Here is a 22,038-nt window from a genome sequence, read left to right on the forward strand (position 1 = left end):
AGGCGCTCCATGTGCCCCAGCATCACAGCATTCATGAGCCACCTGCTACCTAGAGGTATGTAGAAAAAATATTTAAAGCTGTGTCTATGTCTGAATCGCCAAATCTTTCCAAGTCTCTCCAAATCAATCCAGAGGATTCCAGTTGGATTCAGAGAGATTAAAGGGTCCTCTGATTCACACAACACAACAGCACTGCAGTTAACTCAGGCACGTTTCAGCCCTGATCATCTCTGTCATGGCTGCTTTCCAGCTAACACTGCCAAGCTGATTTATTAGGGTAAGTACTCTTTCCCATTCTGAGTTGGGCTTTTCTTCTTGAAGATGAATCCTTCCTGTTACCCAAGACTCTTGAGTGGCCCATGCAGTGTCATGCAGACTATGATCCCTCAGTGGAAAACCATGCTTACAGGCAAACAGGCAGAAGTAATCCTATGGATTTCATCCTGGCCTCAGGGTAGCAGACGGCAGCTGAAAGTAGTCACAGCAGAGTTTATGTGGTAAAGAGAAACTCAAAACCAACCTGCATACTCTTTCACCTACTGATCCCTGGTAAGATCCAGGCTAGGGCACCACTGTTTTGGGGATATCAGGGAGGAGTGGGTGGGCAGAGAACAAAAGAGTGAAAAGAGCCCAGCTTTGGGCAGAAACAGTTTTTTTCCAGGCAAAACCAGTCACTTATAAAAACCTCTCATTACAGCATGAGTGGGGGCAGATAACAGAGAGGACACTCAGAGCTTTTCTTTTATGATTCCTGTCTGAGGCTGACTGCTGTCACATTTCAGCTTTCAAATGTTAGACATTTTGAACAGTGCTAGTCCTTGCAAGCATAGATTGAGATTGTCACTGAGGGTGTACAGTCACAGGTTTCTGAGAATGTCTGCTGCATGGAGAAGAACTGTGCCTTTGGGGAAGTACTTAGACATGTTAGTCTGAACTCCAGCAGAAGGGTAGAAACACATCTTAGAAGAGCTCTGATAAAGTGAGCTCTTGCTCACAAAAGCTTATGCATCTCCAATTCAGTTAGTCTATAAGGAGCACCTCTACCCTGCCTTCTCTTTGAGGGGGTCCATGGCCATTCTCACCACTGAGAGCTAGGGCTGTGCAAAATTTCATCACCAGTTTTGTTTTGACGCTGTTTCAAGGTTGAAACAGCAAAATCAAAATGGAACAGATATAGTCAAAACAGCCTCAAAACAAAACGAGGCAAGTCGAAACATTTTGCCATTTGGCTATAATGGGGAAGGACAAAACAGCCTATAACTTTGTCATTTCTAGCCTGATTTGGATGAAACTTGCAGGGATGGTAGCCTGTTCAGAGGGCATGAAGTCTGCTAAGTTTTAAGGAGATAGGTGCAACAGTTTGGGGGAAACTGCACCCCAAATTCTTGAAAGCACAGACCCTCTTGGTATCACAAACTATCAGTTTCTAAGCTCTGACTCCCCAACATCCAGGTCATACCTATGACACCTGGTTCCTGAAGGAATCCACCAGGAGACTTTAATGACACTGCATATACTGCCCCACTGGCTGTCATTGGCAGGGGCATGAACACCATAGTCCTTGCAAAGCCAGAGCAGACCTGGGTAGAAAGATTAGAGTTCAGCGGGCTCCCATGGACAAAGCCTGAATAGGTACAGAGCAAGAGCTGGCAGTTGTGGTAGTGTTGGCATTGCAATGTCTTCCAGCCATTTCACTGATTCTTCTGATACTAATACCTCCTTCCACCCCCACCCCCTATCTGGTGGTATCCAGCAAGTTTGCAGTGTGAGATGCTACAGCGCAGCTGGGGGAATCTCCACCATGAAATCTCCCACTCAGACTTCCCTGTTAGTGGCTTGTTGCCTGACTCCCGACGCCAGATACTCCTTACGTCACTGGGAACTCTGGCTGGTTTAGCCATTTTGCCTGGCCAAGCCCCACCTCCTGTTCACACTGCTATCACCTGCCAAGCTTAGCTGCTGAGAGCAGCTCATTGCTTACTGTCCCACACAACCCTGAAAAATAGCATCTAAATTGAGGCCACATCATAAAGCTCAAGCCACACAGGCCCACTGCTCACCAGATCTCTTACCTACAACCAAGGCTTACTACTCCTCTCCTATGCAAGAGCCACTATTCAAACTACTAATTAGCTGGCCACTTTCCTGGCTCTCTCCTTGTGTTGAATAATATGGACCAAGTCATGGAAAGTTCCCAGTGCTCTGCACCCTTTAACTCGTTTTTCAACCTTTTTTCATTTGAGGACCCCTTTGGAAATTCTGAATGGAACTGACACCTGTGAATTGTAGGTGTGGGTATTCATATAGTGTTGATTGATCATAGTCATCTTTCATGGACCCCTTATAGTCCATGGACTCCCAGGGGTCCACGGACCACAGGTTGAAAACCACTGCTCTAGCTCAATGGCACTCAACTTTTCAGCCCTGAGGGTCGGATGGATGGCTGCAATCTGGTGCACAGAGCCACATTATCCAGTCCCTGGACTATACATGGGTCTGGAAATTTGACAGCAGGAGAACAGTAATTAAAGCTGCCACTGCTCCCCTGCCACAAGTATCCCCACAGGCTAGATCTGTCTAATGGGCTGGGCATTGAGCACCCCTGCTCTAGCCCTCCTGAGATGCTCTGAAACTTTCTGGAGCATTTCCACAACCCCATAGGCTCAAGGTAGTGGAATGAGTGTCTGGTGCTGTGATACAGCTGTCACAGACAGGCCTAGCAGGAAGCATGTAGGATGGGCTCCCCTGGCGGAGGGCAAAGGGAGATCCCTGTCCCAAGGCAGCAAGGCCTCTCCGCATTGTGTCCTGACCTAATTCCTGGGGGATGTTACCAGAACTGCTGCAGACTGACCTAAGCAGAAACTGAATCACGTAAGCAAAAACCAGCTGGAGAATGTCAAAGACCAGAGGGACTGATTCTAGCCCTTGGGGCTGTGAAAGAACTCAGGAAGCTCTTTTGGCCCCGGCACAAACAGCTCAGTCCTTCCTTGCATGCTGACTAGAGATCATGCTGGGAAGAGCTGTAGAGCTGAAGTTTTTTGCAGCACACAATCTTATAGAGATTATGGCCCACGGCACAGCTGGTAGGCAGCCTGTGGAACACCAGTAAATGAGAACAGCTGCTTCAACTTGCAGCAGGGCCTTTTTGATTCCTATAGCAGTGCTGAGGATAAAAAACATTTCACTGTCTCTACTGTGCCTCCTGGAAGAGTAGCGCAGAATCCCTAGTGTGGGGGTGTCTCCTGGTACCACGGGGATAATCAGGGAGCAAGCTGAAGGCTTTGGGGCCCATCTGGCTTCTCCTTCTGCAAGAGCAGGGCAGGCAGCCCTCCTTTCATGTATTTGTTGGTTCTCTGCACAGACTGATGTTACCATCAAGCTTCCTGCTGCTCCTTGTGCAGACAGTGTCCATCTTCCCTTCTTGGTGTCCAGCCCTTGGGCTGTGGCAGAGCACCACTGGTGCCTGCCACTTTAAGGGCTAGATCAGGGGTGGGCAATTATTTTGGGCAGAGGGCCACTTACTGAGTTTTGGCAAGCCATTGAGGGCTGCATGACAGGCAGCCCAGATTAATATTAATTCTCTAAATTTTTTAGGGGCCCTGCAAGCCGGATAGAATGGCCTGGAGAGCCCCATCTGGCCCCTGGGCTGCATTTTGCCCACCTCTGGGCTAGATCAAGCAGCCAGCAGGTGTTTGATTATGGTGGCCATTGTAGAACATTGTCTGCTTATATAAACAAGAGCAGTTTGCTGCTGGGACCAAGCAAAAAACATCACCTGGCTGAGCTGCTGCATGGGAACATCTCGCAGATAGGAACAGGAGGCTCTGGTCCTGGACATGACCTAAAACTGCACCCAGCTGGGAATGGGTGGTCTGGGGAGACTCCCAGTGGCATGGGAGCCCCCAGGACAAACCAGGCCAGTTAACCAGCCCTCACCTTCGTGTGGGTTATATGATCTATCTAATCCAGGCAAGGCCAGGTAAGCTTCTTGAAGTGCCTGAGCCTGCTGGGGTGAGTGACCCCACAGGACCAGGCACACTTTGTGAAGCACCTGAGCAGGGAATGGGGGATCCCGATCCCTGAGTGCAAGCAGGCAGCTTAGACCTAAACCAAGGGACCCGACTGGTCAATGCTGGGGTCAGGACCCAGATAGGGGTCAAAAGGGCCAGGGGCCCACTGCAAGGGATGCCCATTTAAAGCAGAGAAGCTTGGGGTCCTGACTGGCCTGAGACACAGCCAGGCCTTAAAGGGAAGCCAAAGGTCCCAGGGAAGGGGCCACAGCTAAGGGGGAAGAGCCATGACACAACACCCGAGGAGTGCTCACTGCACATGGCCTGCAGAACAAACCAGTGCTGAGCACTACAGTACAGCCTCCCCAGTGTCCCTCTTGTGGTGGACATAGCGGGCACTTGTTCATATAACGTGTTACCAAGGGCTGTGTGAAATTTCGCCAGCTGTTTCGTTTCAACACTGTTTCGACTCATTTCAAGCTCGAAACAGCGAAATTGAAATGAAATGAAGGGCTTCAAAACAGCCTTGAAATGAAATGAGGGCAGTCAAAATGTTTCAAAACTTTTGAAATGTTTTGAGTTTCGAAGCTGAAGCTGGGCTTGCCTGCAGAGAAACAGAAAGTAAGGAGGGGGAGGGGGGAAGAACTGCTCTGATATTGACTGTGACAGTTTGGCTGCTTAAGATGCTGCTGGTGCCCCTGTGCTGCTTACTAATTGCCTGTTGTCATTTAAAGTGGAGGACGGGACTAAGGCTGGAGGGGAGGAGGCGGCCTCATTGAGGCACACTACTGTGTCATGTAGAGGCCCCAGCGCCAGTGAGGGCACACCTTAACTAACACTCACTAGCAAAAACACCCTCACACCCCAACTCATCTCCCCGCCCCCACGTTTTGCTTGTCAGCAGCTTGAGATGCAGTTCCCCAGTGGAGTGAGGTAGAAGCTGTCTCTTCCCAACATATCACTGCCTCTCTCTCTGAAGAGCAGACTGTGGTCATAGGAGCAGAAGTCTTCACAGTGGCACCAGTGCTGAAGTCTTCTGCTTACTGTCTTGATTCATCTCTCTCTCTTTCCATGACCCATAACCAGAAGGATCAAGGAGGGGAGGTTCTCCATCGCAGCTGGCAGGAAAAGTTGTTTTTGGAGAGAAACGGGCTTTTAGGAGGGGGACAGGTTCCCTGTAGTGTCTGGACAAAGAGGGAGGAGGAATAGGGACCACCCCTGGGCCTGTGGGAGGGTTAGGCAGCCTCTATGGCAGCTGGAAGCTCCCTTTAGGGATAGAAGAAAGGAAATGAGCCGAGGGAAACAAGGGAAAGGGGTTTAAGGGGAATAGGAGTCTCTTCGTGGCAGCTAGGAATGGGAGGACACAGAAAAAGAGATGCAAGGGCTTTAGTCCTTTAAAGGGTAAATGGCAGAAGAGAAGAAAGGGGAATGGAGGGGGCTAAAGGTGGACAGTTGAGGAAAGGGAGGCAGAATTACCTAGCAGTGGAGGGTACTTGTGGGAAGGGGGTTTCTCTCTTTTGCAGGAATGAAAAGGTTGTGGGGCAGGAGATGCAAAGGGGGAGCCTTTCTCCTAGAAGGGGGGACCTGGGGGAGAGGTGCGAAGAGGAAGAAGGTCTGGAGGAAAGGAGGTGGTGGGGAAGGGACACTTGGAGGAGAGGTAGGACTTCTTTGATTTTAGGGGAGGGACCATAGACAAGTTCTGGGGGAGGCAAAGAAGACTAGGTATAAGGTAAAGTGTGGGTATGTTCTTCACGGTGACAGAAGGGGTATAAGGAGGGGACAGATGGATAGGATAAAGGGAAGGGGGTGAAGACGATAGATACACCTTGGGGTTTGGGGAGACCTGAAAGGGAAGAAGTGTTCACATTCTCAGACCAGGGGGGTGGGGCCAGGAACTGAGATAGTGGGCTTCTTCCTGGCAGGAAAACTGGGAGACGAGTCAGGATTTGAGGGGCAGGACGGATGAAAGAAGAGGACAGACAGCTCAAGGGAAGGTTTTATTCCATTCAAGAAGTAGGTACTTTTATAGTTGGGGAGACTGGAAGGCATGATGGGAGAGATGGGAGCAGAGAGACCTATTTGGAGAGGGAAGAGGCAAGGCTGACAAGGGACTGTGTAGGAAAAGGGAAATGGGAGTTCTTCTGTCCAAAGGCCTGGGGTGTAGGAAAGAAGGATGGGAAAATGAAGTCAGAGAGGTAGGACTTTCCTTCTTTCCAGAGGAAAGGGGCAGGGTTCTTCCCTAAAGGGCTGGGCTAGGAAGCCGAGAGGAGAGAGAGGACAAACAGAGAGAGAAAGAAAGAGGCAGCTGCTGCTAAAACCCCCTTCCCTTGTGTGGGCACAGGAGGCCCCTGCTCCCCTGCAACAATAGGCAACAGCAACAAGTACAGCTGGGTGCGAGGACTAAATTAACAAAAAGAGCAGCAGCTACAATTGCTCACAGGAGCAGAACTGGAATGACAAGTGGAAGGTTGATGGGTCTTCTTTAAGTCAGAGAGCACAGGACGCTACAGAGGTAAAAGGATATGATGGGTGTGCAATGGGTGGGGGAGGCAATCTCCCCATGGAAGGGATGGTGGGATATTTCTGGGCTGGGGTCTGCCCTTCAGAGGAGGCAGAGGGATGGATCTGTGTGTAGGTAAAAGAAAACTGAAAATAAACTTCTACTGAACTGCAATGGATAGGAAAGTGTTGCAATCAGACTACTATGTGTGCCTGTTTCCACCCATAGCAGAAAAATAATTGCTGCTTTTAAATATTCAGGAAATTCACATATTAAAAAATTAATATGGATGTGGTAACAATTATCAAATTGTATTTTTATGTGAACAATTTTATCTTAATATACTAATATTCTAGACTTTCCATTATTAAGACTGAAGAAATATTAAGATATGCAACTGTTAAGGGAAGTAGCATTATTTTTTAAATCAAATACTTATTAGACTGCAAATAACTACATGGCAAGTGCTTCTGTATATCTATATATTATAAGCACTAGGGTCACTGAAGTTTGTAGAACAATTCATGTGAGTCAAGTTCTATAACAGTTCAAGTCATTTGCTGGAACAGGAGTTTAAGCTTTTGCTTCTACCTGTTTTAGCAAATGCAGACCAAAGGGGGTAGGTGGGGCAAGGGAAGAGAATTGGGCAGCCAGTCAATTAATGCTTTCCTATGCACTCCACACCTCCACTACCCAGAACCCAGGAGCCCAGAAGCCCCATGCCCCCTACTCCCTTACACCTCTCCTGGTTTAGGGGTGAGAAGGGGAAGAGAGGGAAAGGGACCTCTAAGATTTTGAAGCACTCCAGCACTTCAGCAAACAAGCCCCAAAGGCCAGAGCTGCTGGATGAGGGGGGCCATTCTTAGAATTGAGCCACATTATAAACCTACCAGAAGCAAGATGTAATGACCACAATATCACATGTAGAACTACCCAGCCCACCTAGACTCACTCAGCTTGCACACCTGAAAAATCCCAGTCCTGGAGGTACTGCAGACACATGAGCAGAGTCTAATACTTGCCGATGGGCAGTGTCCTTGAAGGCTGGATGCTTTGTGAACAGAGACCTACATGTCATGATAGTTCTGCTCTACTGCATATGGAATGCCTTTGGCCATTTCAGCAACGGGCTGAGCATGTCAGAGAGAACACAGTGTGATAACTGAAGCAGCAGACAGACAGGAAGCCTGAAGTATGGACTAACCCAAACAGTCCTGTCAATAAATAGTTTAATGAAGTTACACGTCTGCAGGAAAACACAGTAGCACCTACTATGGCCTCCACCTTATGTCCTGTCCTTAGGCAAGGCTCAGAAACTCACAAACCCAGCTGAACAAATACCTGCATTGCAAGGACACCATAATGCACTGATCTTCACAGAAGATGCCAATTCAGGCCCAAACAGTTGCACATTTGATCCTTCCCTGGCAGGAAACACCCTCTTCCTCCAGTTCCCCATTCTGCTCCAGCCAAGACATGCTCCAGGGACCATGCATTCAGTGGGCATGTGGGTCCCAATCCACGTATGCCGAGACAAGACATCTCAGGGAGAGTGAAATGAGGGGAAGGGGTGGAGGTGACCGCACTCTTGGGTTGCTTGTTTCCAGCTGTACATCTTGAAGATGGTACTTGCAGATCAGAGCCAGCCCTTAGAATGGGAGTCGCTTCAGTTGCTCATAGGTGATAAAAAACTTATGAGTGTTGTCAAGGAGCTGAGTCTGTCATGCTATGCAGCCTCCTCCAAACCCCACATCAAAGCACTAGCAGCCCTGTGCTCCCCCCTCCCCCTAAGGTCAAAGATCTGACTTAGAGGGTTAATTCCACTGGCCTCTTCACAGGTAGATACCCCTGGATAGATAAAAAAGCAGCCAGGGAAGCTGAAGGAATTTCCTCTACAGCAGTTTGGACAGTTCTGCAATATAGCTAATGCTACTAGAAGGCAGGGCCCAAGTTGGCAGTTACAAAAGGGCAAACACTGCCCAAATTTTTCACAAGCAAGACAAAATGTTAGGGAGCTGCAGTAGTGAAAAACAGGGGAGTCCCAGGCCCCAGCTGGCTCCACTTCACCTCTCCAGGACATATGCATTTTAAGCTTGGAAGAATACATAATCTTCAGAAAAGGATCCAGTACAAAAACAAAGCTACGTAGAGTCTGAAGACCAGGCCCAGCACCCACTCCACAAAGTACAAGAACCTGAGCAAAATTTAACCCCAGAAACTGGAGTCTGCCCAGGCACTGGCTCCAGTCACAGTGGGCTCAGCGCACAGAGAGAAGTCTTGCTCAATCCAAAGGGTACACTTACCTTAATGAGGGTTGACTAACACCTAACAACTCACAATTTTGGCTTCACAAGGAATAGCCATTCAAAGGGCATTAGGAACCACAACACGCCCTTCAAGTGGGTTTTTTTACACTGCAATAAGCTCAGTGGCACTCTATTGTGCACCTTCCATTAGCTAGGTAGGGCAAGAAATGCGTCGGGGTCAATCCAAGGATAAGTAGGGCCTGACTCAAAGTAGTGAGTGGGGACCAGGCTGCCCACCAGGTTGAGAACCTGTGCAGCTTTCAGTCTCATCTTTCCCAAACTACCCATCTCTGCTCTCCCTCCCAGCCACACTCTGAAGGATACAATGATGTTCCAGGGTCCAAGCCGAAGCCAGTTGGGCCAGAATCCTTTATAGAGTGCAAAGAACCCCTCGCTCTTCCAAGTCTGCAGAGACACAAACTAGCCATAAGATACATAAGATACTAACCAGCCCCTTCCACAGGCTCTGCAGAACAGCAAGAGTCATGGCAGGATGTTTTTTCTGGCCATGACACCAGTAACTGCTGTGCCAGAAAGTTCACATTTCACCAAGATATGAGTTCAAGGGGCAGACATGCTTTTCCACCCCCATACGTGTATCATTCCCCCAGTATGAAGTGACTCCAGGACAGCTGCCTGTTGCAAAGCAAGATCTTGACAACTCCTCTGCTCTGTCCATCTCCCCAGCTGACAGGGGCAGGCAGAGATGGGGAACTCCTAAGCCTCATCCTTCTTGCTCGGCTCTGGTTGCAATGCTCCCTCAAGTCCATTCTGCGGTTTGTGCCTTTTACGGCTGGGATCAGAACTGCATGCAACATCTGTCTAGCCAGGCTCAAAGAGACTCCATGGATGTAGCCTCACCTGCTCAGCTCTACCTGACTTCTTACCTTCACAAGACCATCCAAAGTGCCTTTGTAGAGCTCCACACTCCCCACTACTGCTCGCTGATTCATCATACGGGTCCGTACCACGTCCACAGGGTTGGAGGCAATGGCTCCAGCCAGCCCACACGTAAAACTGGAACTAAATATCAGACCATTAGAGAAGCTGCCGCAGACGCAGCAATTCCTGGCTCAGACTTGGTGACATGCCTCAGACACATGAATACAGCAGGAAACACACCCTCCATTGGCCTATGTGGGAAGATGTAATGACAAAAGTTAGCTGCATTCTCCAATCTCGTGTGGTCTGGTGCCATGCAAAAAGACATGGTGCAGGCAAAATGCACAAGCCATCACCTGAATAGGAAATGCACTTTTAACAAACCAACCCCTTTCCTGAGTCCATTCTCCAGAGATGACACAAATGTCTCCTGAGATGTTCCATGGAATTGTGGAGGAAGACTGCTCAGCCTTTTCTAACTACAGTCAAGTTGCTTCCCTCCAAGATCTGCTGAGGGCTATGGTACTTCAGTCATGGCAGGTGATCATGGGCTCACGATAGGACTGAACTCAAGGACAAGGAGCAAACATGCTGGCACAGCCTCTTGAAACTTTCCTCAGAGCACACACTGCTTTGGGTCTAGTAGAGAGCTGAAGCAGGGCTGAGGCAGCAACAAGGAAAGAAAAAGAAGGTAGCTCTTCCTCATCTCCTTCTTGCCATGCCATCATGACCATCATCATCACAGCCTTTGCATCACTTCCAGAGTTCTGCCAGAAAAATCACGCCGGAGGACCACCCAGCAGCAATGGCCTAGAACCCACAGCAGAGCATATTTGTGGAGAGAAGTTTCTGAGAGAGTAACAGTCCACCTCATGTGCATGTGCCCCCAACATAAGGTCCCTGTTTGCTTGTCCTCCCTGCACTGTTTGCTGGAGGAGCATGTCAGGAAGAGGAAGGCTAAGACCAGCATTTCTAGAGAATCAAGTGTCTGAGGTGAAAATGTAATTGGCAATTCCTCCTGCCCCATCACTATACAGCCTGGCTCAAGAGGTTGGAGTACCTACACTTTTCTTGCCTCCATGAATTCCAAGAAATGGGTGCCATCTGCCCTTGACCATAGCTAGGATACAGCCAAGATACTGGCATTGCTTTCATTGTAGCCAAGAACCAGTCCAGGGTTTCACCAAGGGCTACGTAGCGAGACATAGTCCCATCCTGCTTTTCTCAGACTGGTAACGCTTCAACTCCACACACCCATATCCCAGACATCGGTAGGCCTAGAGTAAGGAAGCGATCAGAGATACTCACATGAAGTGGGCAAGGACTGTATCTCCCATCAACTCTGACAGAATTAAGTGCTTCTTGGTGATGTCATAGACTGGCAATTCCACTCCAACCACGATGGCAGCTCTCTGTGCAGTGGGGACCACGCCCTGCCAACCAAACACCAGCTTTGCAGTTACAGCTGCAAATCACTGCCTGGGCCCATGCAGCATGCAGAACAACCTTCTCCCAAAACACTCAGCAAGTCCCTCACCTGGGTAATCTGCTCTGCATGCTACTGGCCGCATCTTCCAAGAACCTGCCCTAATATGCTAGCCGCCTCATCCCTTAATTAGGAGATACCTGTTGACTGCCAGTTTACAAATCCAAAACCAGAGCCTTCTTTCCTCTCTGGATTACAAGTTGCATTCCCTTTATAGATCCACAGATGTTAGGGTCAGAAGGGACCTTAATAGATCGAGTCCGACCCCCTGCACAGACAGGAAAGAGTGCTGGGTTCAGATGACCCCAGCCAGATGCCCATCCAACCTCCTCTTGAAGACCCCCAGGGTAGGGGAGAGCACCACCTCCCTTAGGAGCCCATTCCAGACCTTGGCCACTCTAACTGTGAAGAAGTTCTTCCTAATGTCCAGTCTAAATCTGCTCTCTGCTAGCTTATGGCCATTATTTCTTGTGACCCCCCAGGGGCACCTTGGTAAGTAGAGCCTCACCAATTCCCTTCTGCGCCTCCATGATGAATTTATAGGCAGCCACAAGGTTGCCTCTCAACCTTCTCTTGTGGAGGCTGAAGAGGTCCAGGTGCCCTAGTCTCTCCTCACAGGGCTTGGCCTGCAAGCCCTTAACCATACGAGTGGCCCTCCTCTGGACGCTCTCCAAGTTATCCACATCCCTCTTGAAGTGCGGCACCCAAAACTGCACACAGTACTCCAACTGCAGTCTGACCAGCTCCCAATAAAGGGGAAGTATCACCTCCTTGGTTCTGTTTGTCATGCATCTGCTGATGCATGATAAAGTGCAGTTAGCTTTTCTGATGACTTCGTCACACTGATGACTCATGTTCATCTTGGGAGTCCACTAGGACTCCAAGATCCCTTTCCACTTCCGTGTTACCGAGCAGGTCATTTCCTAGGCAGTAGGTGTGCTGGACATTTTTCCTCCCTAGGTGCAGCACTTTGCATTTCTCCTTGCTAAACTGCATTCTATTGTTTTCTGCCCATTTCTTCAACCTGTCCAGGTCTGCCTGTGGTTGTTCCCTGCCCTCTGCTGTGTCCACTTCTGCCCACAGTTTTGTATCATCCACAAACTTGGATAGAGTACACTTCACTCCCTTGTCCAAGTCACTGATGAAGACATTGAAGAGTATCGGTCCAAGGACCGAGCCCCGCAGGACCCCGCTACCCACTCCCTTCCAAGTCAATACCAACCCCTCCACTACTACTCTCTGGGTACGACCCTCTAGCCAATTTGCCGCCCACCGGACTATGTAATCATCCAAGTCACAGCCTCTTAACTTGTTCACCAGTATGGGTGGGATACCATATCAGAGGCATTCCTGAAGTCTAAGTAAACGATATCAACCCCTACTCCTGTGTCGAGGTGTTTTGTAACCTGGTCATAAAAAGAGAGACTAGATTAGTCAGGCATGATCTACCCACTACGAACCCGTGCTGGTTTCCCCTCAGCATAATTTTCCTTGTTGGGCTGTCACATATATGAGCCTTAATAATCTTTTCAAAGACTTTTCCAAGGATGAAGGTGAAACTGACTGGTCTATAGTTGCCTGGATCCTCCTTCCTCCCTTCTTAAAAATAGGGACCACATTGGCCCTTTTCCAGTCTTCCGGGACCTGGCCCATGCACCGTAAGTGATCAAATATATATATATCAAATATATATATATAGCCAGTGGCTATACAATGACATCGGCCAGTGCCTTCAGTACCCTCAGATGGAGTCAGTGCCTGCTGACTTAAACACATCCAGTCCTTCCAAGTGACTCTGCAACATCTCAGGATCAACCTTTGGTACTCTGGCGCCCAGCTGTTGCCTCTCTACAATCCCACTGTGAGACCTGTCTTGCCCCTTGTTTAGGAAGACTGAGGCAAAGAACTCATTGAGATGAGTTCAGCCTTGTCCCCCCTGTCTGTCACCAATTGCTTTTGCCCATTCAGTAGTGGTCCTATTCCACCCTGGGCCTTCCTTTTACTCCCTATATCTGAAAAACAATTTTTTGTTATCCTTAACTTGGGATGCCATCCTCAGCTCCATGGTAGCTTTGGCTTTTCTAACTGCCTCCCTACAACTGCAAGCTGAGGAGGTATACTCGTCTTTAGTAATCTCTCCCTGCTTCCACTGCTTATATGCCCCCCTTTGTGCCCTTAGGCTGCTCTGGATTTCTCTGGTCAGCCATGGATGCCTCTTGGCCCCTTTCCCCCGCATCGGGATCTCCCTCTGTGCCCAAAGGATCATTTCCTTAAGGCACAGCCACCCTTCCCTTTAGTCTAGTATTATTTCTTCAAGTAAGTTATTCTGCTCCTAACCTCTAGCCTGGCTGAATTAAGCTCTTTGCCTGCTCCAACCAAGGTCCTTGAATCCATTTGACTTACCAAGTACACCTGAAAATCTGGATGACAGCAGATTCACTTGGAAGCAAAAGAGGCAACTATACAGAGGTCAGGTCCACCCTATCGTATGGCAGGAAGGTGACAGGACTCAATACTTCTGTCCTCTTTGTCTGTCACTAAGGGGTTTGTGAGAGCCTGGGGAAGGCTGTGGAGTTTAAGAAGGCACTCTGATTTGAGAGCAGGTTACAAAATTATGAACAAAACAAGCACAAACTGGAATCCAAGCTGCTACTTGAACACTGACTCAAGTGTCCTACAAACACTGTCAGTGGCACGACACTGGCAAGAGAACATATGAGAACTTTCTTGGGCTAAAGAGGAAATCATGAGATACTGGGAGCATGCAGGTGGCTGTGCTGATGGGGACACATGGGCCACTCCTTTAGACATTTACAGAATCACAGGGCATCAAGGCTCTGGCAATTGCCATCTTAACCAAAGGTACAGCCCTCTAGTCTCTGGCTTCATGGACAATCTTTTAATACATCTAGACCACAAAAAGGTCCCAAAAGACATGTGGTTTTTGGAGCACATGACTCAAAAGCAGGCTCTGAAAGATAGGTGTATGGTTCCTGTGGTCCCTTGAGCTGCCTCACATCTAATTCTATCCCCTCAGGCTTGTCTCTAATCCACTCCAAACTCGGCCTGTTCTGGCATTGTCTGACCTCTGGGGAACCAGTACCAAAGCCAGAAAAAGTCCAAGACAACGTAGGCAGCCTTATCTCAGAGCCAAGGGAACGGGAGAGAAAGAGGCCAGTGTGAGCCATCTTGCCATCACCCCTAATATACCCACACATGACTAACCTGGCTGCGCACTGTATCCTGCCTGCAAAATGAGTCAGTAAAACAGACATTTTTCTTCTCTTTTCTATCCTCTTCTACCCTCTTGCATGCTTTTATGTAGAGAGCAAAAATAATTTTAACAGTAAATACTGAGCCAAAACCAACAGTGGGATGACTCCTCCCCTCTGGAATCCCATCCCAGTACTTTCATTCTCTCCAGATCATGTTGATTTATTGCGAGTGGGATAAGTATTTCTCTAGCAAGGTACGTGAAACAGCAAGTCCACAATACACAACTAGCCCACACACCCACACCCTGCCAACTCAAGCTCTGCACTCCCATTACCCCCTGGGTGTGAGCTCTGCATTGCCGCCAGTCCAGCCCCATGCTCCATACTACCACTCAGGTGCAGCTGCCTGCCTCCACCTCACCCCCCCCACCCCCTTCCCTACCTGGTGCCCAGAACAAGCGGGATACCAGGGAAGCCCAGTAGGTCCCCCTGGTAGCTGCAGCTGTGGCAGCAAGCCACCCAAAAGCTGCATGCTGGCTGAACCAGGCCCTTCCACACGAGGGTGGAAGTGGGTATGTTGGGAAGGGCAGTGTGTATGTGTGTGTGAGGGCTGGGTGAGGTACAATTAGTTGATGGCAACCCACAAGCCGAATGAAATCACCTGACAGGCCAGATCCGGCCCACAGACCATAATTTTGCCCAACCCTGAGTTAGAGATAGACAGCAAGCTAGGATAGAAGGCAGATATGAAGCCAGTCGGGAGTGGCAGCCTAATTTTCCCACCCTCAGATAATTAAATTTATTTACACCAAAGTATTCTATTAGCAGGATCCATGGGAGACATCAATAGAGCTCTTGCTTGAAATTCCTCCTCTTCAATGCAGAGCGCTTGGGGTTGGAGGCCTGCCACAGCTCCTCCCAGCTGGTCTCTCCACCAACGTAAGAGGTCCCCCAGGCTGAGTAACCCTCCAAAGAAGAGCAGGGGGAAGGGGCAAGTCCTGGTAACAAGCCAGATCCAGGTAATGCTTGCTGGAGCCCCAAGTTAGACCCATGCTCTGGTCTTTTAACCATTCAGCAGCTTTAGGTGACCTTGGGTCGTAAACCATGCTTTGGCCCATGATGGTGGGAAACCATCTCATCCAGAGCACAGCAGTGGATGTTGCTGATGCTGACCCAAAGAGGCAAAGGCCCAAATGACCTACTCCACATTACATTCCCAGAGACAGATTTTGCTGTGCTGCCTAAAACTACAAGGCTGCTACTGCTCTTGGCTCATTTTTCCTCTTCATGAATTTCACTTGCACCCAGGGATCCTACTACAGGAGGATTAGAAAATGAATGGACCACTTGGCTTTAGTCAGCAAATCCAAGATTAAGAACCAGTTTATTCTTCCCCTATTAGAGCAAAAAAGTCTCAGCATCTAGCACTTACCCTCCAGAGACCTCGTGTGCCTTCCTGCTGGTAAATATCGATGAAGCTGCCAATCATGCCTCCCTGAAATAAGCTACCTTGAGCTTGCATTCGAATCTGAAAGATGCACAAAACTCAGTCAGCCAGCAGCATATGACCGCCTATCTGAGTAGCATTAAAAGATGGACACAGCTCCTGTCTATGTTCCGAGTTACTGAACCACTCAAACCATAAGCACCATGCAACTGGCCTACATAGGAAGAGTTAAGTGACCATGAAACTGAATGCTGAGGAGTGGCAAGTGGGTAACAGCAGCAAGGGAAAACATGGGAAGCTTGTGTGACCCTATCTAAAGCCTGAGGGGGGGTAGTATGTTTCAGAATTCACAAATTCATTGTTCAGACATCAAACAAGATCAGGGAAGACATTTCTGTACAGCAATAAGGCCTACTAGACACAACTGACCCAGGAAAGGAGTGGGTCAGGCAGCTCCTACTAGCTCCCACTGATGGTTAGAAAATGACATTTAGAGGTTTGCTTTTGGGAACTGGCTTGTAGGTAAAATATATATGCAATGGAATAATGGCCCAGGGCATCAGCAAGGGTTAAATGATTTCTAAAGACCTGGTTGGTGCACAGTTTCATAGCTTTCAGGGCAAGCGGGGCGTCTAACCCAGGCAAGCAACAAGGCCAATGGATATACACACAGCCTGGGAAATGTTGGGTATGTACCACACTGTTCCATAACATGAGATACAGTGGCATCAGTTTACAAGGCCCAAGAGTGGGGGTCCTGAGAGTTCTGGTTTTGCAGGAGCAGACCAAATTAAGAAAAGACTCAGAAAGCCCAAATTAGGATGTGTGCATGTGATAGGTTTGTAAAACAAAGGAATATGTTGACAGGACAGAAGTATTGACAGTATGACAACCACAGAAACACCAATCAGCGATGCCCACAGATGAAGTGTCATCAGGAGGGGAAAAGAATACAAAAGAAGGGACTTTAGAACAGAAAAGGGTCCCCGAGGCCACATGAAGAGGTCCCTGACAGGAGAAACTGAGGCACTATGGACAGAAGGCATGCCCATCTCATCCACATCAGTGGGGAGGCAGAGAGAGAGAGGGAGAGAGAGAATTGGTTTCATTATTTTTTTTCTGTTATCATTGTGTATCAATAAAATTTGCCTATTATCAAACACAAAGGTCACAGTCAGTCTGAGGGTTTTGGGTCCCCTCCAGAACAAGGGAGCTGGATCATAAATCCAATGCCAGCACCACAAGACAACTATCAGGGAACTGCAGGTCAGGACTAAGAGTATCAGCAGAGTCATGTTCAGTGCTCATGGATGAGACTTACTGCATATCTGGCTATTGCTCAGCACTCACACTTCTGCCCATTTTACTCACTATTAGGAAAACATGTCCCTTGCACTATGGCACTCCACAGCTTCTCTCATCTAAGAGCTCATCAGCAATATTCTCCACTTCCTTCTCACCTCAGACCTTTGCTCACTTTCATGCCTACTCCCATCCAAAAAGAAGTGCTAGGTTTCTACCAAAAAAACAACACTTAGTCAGTAGTTGGAAGACTGTTCATTCCAGCTAGAAAACAAGTAGCTTCATGGGAAAAGAAGAACCTCAACAGGACAGAAACAGGTCCAAGTTGGGAGCAGTTCCAAGACACAGACACTTCTTACCTTCAGCACATCTGTCGGGTTGGCAATTGCAGATGAGATGACTCCTGAAACCACTCCACAGATCACATTGAGCAGCAGTGTCTCATCTGCAATCCATAAGGGGGAGAGAATATCAATACCCAAAGAGACAACATAGAGACTTGCCAGAGCAACTAAAAAGCTTAGGGGAGAAGGAGTGGAAGAGTCCAGTTCCTAAGTCACAGAGCAAAGCTACAGGAGCAGAGACCAAATAATTAAATGCAAGTTGTTGGCAAACCCATTGTCCTTCCCTTAGCTACCAGGGCCAGAGGGCAGCGGCTGGGACACTCGACTGTTTGCAACATTCTCCAGTGGAGGAGAAAGTCTGTGAACTCTAGGCCAGGCAGATCAGAACTGGAACAGACTGCCAAGCAGTTAATTGCAAATCAGCACCCTTTGTGACTTAAGCCTCCTCCAATGCCATTGGTGAGTTGATCTTGGATGAGGAGAATGATTTCAAAAAACTTTTAGGAGTCACCCAGTGCTGGAGAACTTTGAGCAGGAATCCCATCTTATGCACACAACTACCTCCAGAGAACAAAGGCTGAGCAATCCAACAGAAGGAGCAGTTAGTTCAGAAAGAAAAGCTTCCAAGACCAGAGTTAAAGTACCGGTTAAGCTGTAAGGGTACACCGATAGGTTTTTTGGGCCAATACTGATAGCCAGTTTTTAAGGAGGCACATCAGCCAATACCAATCCGATTTCCCCATACACAGCCCAGCAGCTTGAAAACCAGTGTTTGGCTGGAAAGTCTGTTGTGGTAGAAGAAGAGGGGTGGCAGCTCAAGGCCCCTGCAGTAAGAGAAGCAGTGGGGAATGGGGCAGGGGCTGAGGCAGGCGCTGCACAGCTAGGGCAGGGCAAGGTGTGGGACAGAGCCGTGGCTCATTTAGGGGGCTATGGGGGTGGGGCTTGTGCCCCTGGATCTGCACAGGGTGGACTGGGGGGGGGCTCTGGGCCCTTCCCAGCGGGAGAGGGACCATGGCGATTTTTGGGGTGGCTGCAGCCTCCCCACTGCCTACCCCAAGCACAGCCTGGTCCAGCCCCCACTGGGAAGAGCCCAGCGCTGCCCTGGCCCAGGCTGTGCAAACTGAGGGGCACAGGCCCCACATCCCTGGACAAGCTACAGCTCTGGTCCTGCACCCTGCCCCGACCCAGCTGGGCAGCACTGCCTCCGACCCCAGCCCCACTCTCTCACCGCAGGGACCTTGATCTGTCCCCTCCAATGCCCCTTCCCTTCTACCATAAGAAACTTGGAGAGCTGCATGTAGCTCTCCAAGCTGCCAGGCTGCGCTCCTCACTGCCTACGTGCTGCACTGCGGCTGCACGCATGCATGCATTTAAAATCAGCCACATCAGGGGAAAAAAGCCAATGTAGTCAATTTTCTTTATATCGGTGCACCTCTATTAAGCTGGAAAAGAGGCAGTGTTACTGACCGCAGCATTCTCCAAAGGAGACCTGGCCACTGGCAGCCCCAGGCCTGCAGGAAAACAAACATTTAGAAAACAGTACCCAACTGGAAATGCTGCAGCAAATCACAGGTACCTGTAAGCCCACATCCAGGCCACAGAATTAGTTGTGGAGAAGAAACTTTACTTGGACGCAAAGCAGCACCCAAGAGTTACTAGTAATGCATCTTCTACCATGCTCTGTCTCTGGCTTCTCCTTCCTGTCTCTGCCCTTCCCTTTCCCCATCTAGGACTTGTAGCTAGAGACCAACCAAATACACAGCAGGAGTGGGGTGTGCAGCAGCTCCTTTAATCTCAAAGGTTCCCATGTGCACCCCACCAACACTGATTGGTGGAGCGGCCCCCCCTGCTCACCACTCACTCCTGATCAACAAGAAAGCAAAAACCGCAGTTTTAAATACAGCACCATTTTTGCCATTCATCACTGATTGGCCAAGAAGCCCTGGCAGCCCCACTGTCTGGTGCTGATCAGTTGGGAGACGAAAACAGCACCACACTTAAAATTGCAAAGCCCCTCTGCCAACCAGAGTTGGGGGGAAAGAAACCTTTGAGATTAAAGGAGCCCACTCCTGCTGTGAATTTGGTAGGTACCTACTTATAGATAGCCCTGACCCACCTGTTAAATTGCGAACTGCAAGTCAAAGTCTGTTAGTATGTGTCAAATGCTCCAAGCTCCCCAACTAAAGTACAGGCAGTCCTCACACTTGTGAAGAAATTGGTTCCCCCACCCTCTCCCTCCACCTCCCACCCCGGCTGGGCGGGCAGCATTTGCCCCAGCCCATCCCAGCCTCACTGCAGAAGTGTTGATCTGCCCCTCCCCCACATCCCTTCCCTCCCTGCTCCCCCACCACAAGGGACTTACCAGCTGGACACAGCTGTGTCAAGCATTGTAGTCAAAACCAGCATCAGAACCTCGAAACAGGGTGTAAATTTATAAAAGTCAAAAGTGCTGTTTGTCCTAACTCAGAGTCATACATTGTGGGCTGCCTATACAGCATTGCTATTTTTCTAGCATGTAGACGGTTCTGGCAGACTCTATGACCTACCCTAAAGCAGCAAGGAGGGGCCATGTCAGGACTGTTCACTCTGCCCGGTGCTTCAGAAACAGAGATACGGCCAGAGTTTAGAGATGACAAGAGCTACTTGATGAGAGCTGTTGTACAGGGTTCAAAGCTTCTGGCAGGGAGGTGGGGTGTGGGAGGTTAGTTACTGGGGGAATCTCTGGGGCTGGAGACAGCCTCCTTCCTCAAGGCAGCAGGAAAGAAGACATGATAAATGAAAATACAGACACTCTGATAAAAGGTTAGAGGTCTTTTGGATCTTAGTTCTACAGATGCAAAAATCAGGATCAACTTTCCTATCCCCCAGCCTATGTCTGTAAAGTGCACACAGTTTTTCATTAAGCATCTGGCCAGCACCAGTCACACTGGGATCCCAATCTCTGTCAGGGCTTCTAGGTTCTACTGCTACACAAATTAAACGTTACCAACCCCAACACGGAGACTGCAGGAAGTGGGGAACTCTCACTTTCTGGAATTCACCGGCAGGCCAGGGAGAGGCAAAAGAGAACCAGGTGGTACAGAAAGGAGTGAGTCTAACAATAAGAGTGGACTCTGTGCCCTTGGTGACAGCTCCAAAGGCATCTCAACACCACGGTTTGCTGACACTGACCTTCCAAACGATCCACAAACAGTCGCTTCATGCTCTGGTAAATGCCGATCTTTATGGTGCCATAAGATGCCTGTCTCAGTAAGGCAGGAGCAATCCTGCAGCAAGCAAATAAACACAAGATCCAGTTACACCCTGCAGAGCCTGCCAGCCCCTATCCCTACAGCCTCCAGGACAGCTCACCACTCCCGAGGCAGAGGAACTAGCGTGCAGAACACATGCTGCTCACACTCATTTTGTGGGCTCCAGGATATTGGAAGGTGCAGTTCAGTACGTGAACTTGGCAATCGGAGGAACTGTTCCAGTGCCAAGACAATACCTACAACTAGGGCTGTCCCTAGGGTGCGAATAGGGTCGACTGCCCTGGGCCGCGCGCTTGTGGGGGCCAACACGGAGCTGGGCGGAGCAGCAGCTTCTTTGAGTCCGGGAGCAGAGCAAAGCGGAGCACAGGCAGGGCCCCTCATGGGCTGATCCCCGGGTCCCGCACTCTGCTCAGGTCACCTCTACCTACAACATACAGGCCATTTTAACTAGGCTGGTGGCAAGTCCATGTGGATCCAGCCTGGATAGGCCAGTGGTGAATCACACAGTAAATTCAGACCAACCACAGGCTTAAAGTAATTATTGTACCAGAAAAACATCCCCGGGCTACAAGAAGAGCCAGCTACTAAGTTACTGCCTCAAAATGTGCAACTACTCTAAGATGGCTTCTATCTAGCTTACGTCTGAATGTGGGACAAGGCATTACAGAGCAGAGCAAACGTCAGCCACGAGGGCAAAACACTGCCTGCGGCTCTCAGCAGAGGCCTCAGGCCGCCCGTGGGGAGTCAGACCCCCGCAACCGTCTAGGCCGAGCGGCAGTCCAGCAAGGCCGCCCGGGGGTGGCGGCAGTGGCCGGCAGCGCGGACAGCCCCCCAGCCGGGCGCAGCGAGGCCGCGCGCGTGCACAGGCAGGCGGCTCCCGAGGAGCTCCGGGCGCGGGGCGGGGCGCACGGCCGCAGCACTCACCCCGAGTACAGCGCGCGCGCGCCCTCCTCGCGGCAAATGCGGAACAGCGCGTGGAACATGCCGCGGTAGCGGATCTCGCGGAAGCGCGCGTCGGCGCTCTGCCCCTGCACCTGCAGCCGCGTCTTCGTCAGGTCCAGCGGGAACGTCCCTGCGGGCAGCGGGAAGCAACGCCGCCGTCAGGCCCCGCCCGCCCGCCCGCGCCCTCCCGCTGCCCCGGCCCCGCCCTCACCGAACTCGGCCACGATGGAGGCCAGGCCGCCGTAGACGAAGGGCTTCCAGCTCAGCGCGGACATGGCATGGCGGGGCGGGGGCGCAGAGCCGGGCGCGGCCGCGGCAGCACGGGAAGCTGCGCTCCCGCTGCTACTGTGCCC

The 22,038-nt window shown here is 49.9% G+C and overlaps 1 protein-coding gene across 2 annotated transcripts; it reads right to left on the minus strand.

Annotated features, from left to right (window-relative positions):
- Positions 1-27: 27 nt before the first annotated feature.
- Positions 28-22,030, minus strand: SLC25A14 (solute carrier family 25 member 14). Of its 2 annotated transcripts, XM_090061711.1 has the most exons (9): positions 21,897-22,030; positions 21,668-21,815; positions 20,664-20,758; positions 17,508-17,593; positions 15,832-15,927; positions 11,007-11,131; positions 9,704-9,839; positions 9,141-9,221; positions 28-8,201 (listed from the first exon to the last, which is right to left on the minus strand). In XM_090061711.1, exons 1-9 carry the CDS (start codon positions 21,958-21,960, stop codon positions 8,160-8,162), a joined length of 873 nt encoding a protein of 290 aa, XP_089917837.1. In that variant the 5' UTR covers positions 21,961-22,030; the 3' UTR covers positions 28-8,159. The 2 variants fall into 2 exon arrangements, with proteins under 2 accessions (XP_089917837.1, XP_089917838.1); XM_090061712.1 differs by lacking the exons at positions 28-8,201; positions 9,141-9,221 and having other exon boundaries at positions 9,812-9,949.
- Between the last annotated feature and the right edge of the window lie 8 nt (positions 22,031-22,038).

Source organism: Crocodylus siamensis, chromosome 8 (genome assembly GCF_052110815.1).
Source record: "Crocodylus siamensis isolate JL-2025a chromosome 8, ASM5211081v1, whole genome shotgun sequence".
Classification (NCBI taxonomy): domain Eukaryota; kingdom Metazoa; phylum Chordata; order Crocodylia; family Crocodylidae; genus Crocodylus; species Crocodylus siamensis.

Excerpts from the sequence above, each read along its gene's own strand:
- SLC25A14 (XM_090061711.1), bottom strand. The coding sequence starts at position 21,960 with ATGTCCGCGCTGAGCTGGAAGCCCTTCGTCTACGGCGGCCTGGCCTCC. Across the intron at positions 21,816-21,896 it reads CTCCATCGTGGCCGAGTTCG|GGACGTTCCCGCTGGACCTG; the intron begins GTGAGGGCGGGG and ends CGCTGCCCGCAG. Across the intron at positions 17,594-20,663 it reads GTTTGTGGATCGTTTGGAAG|ATGAGACACTGCTGCTCAAT; the intron begins GTCAGTGTCAGC and ends TATGGATTGCAG.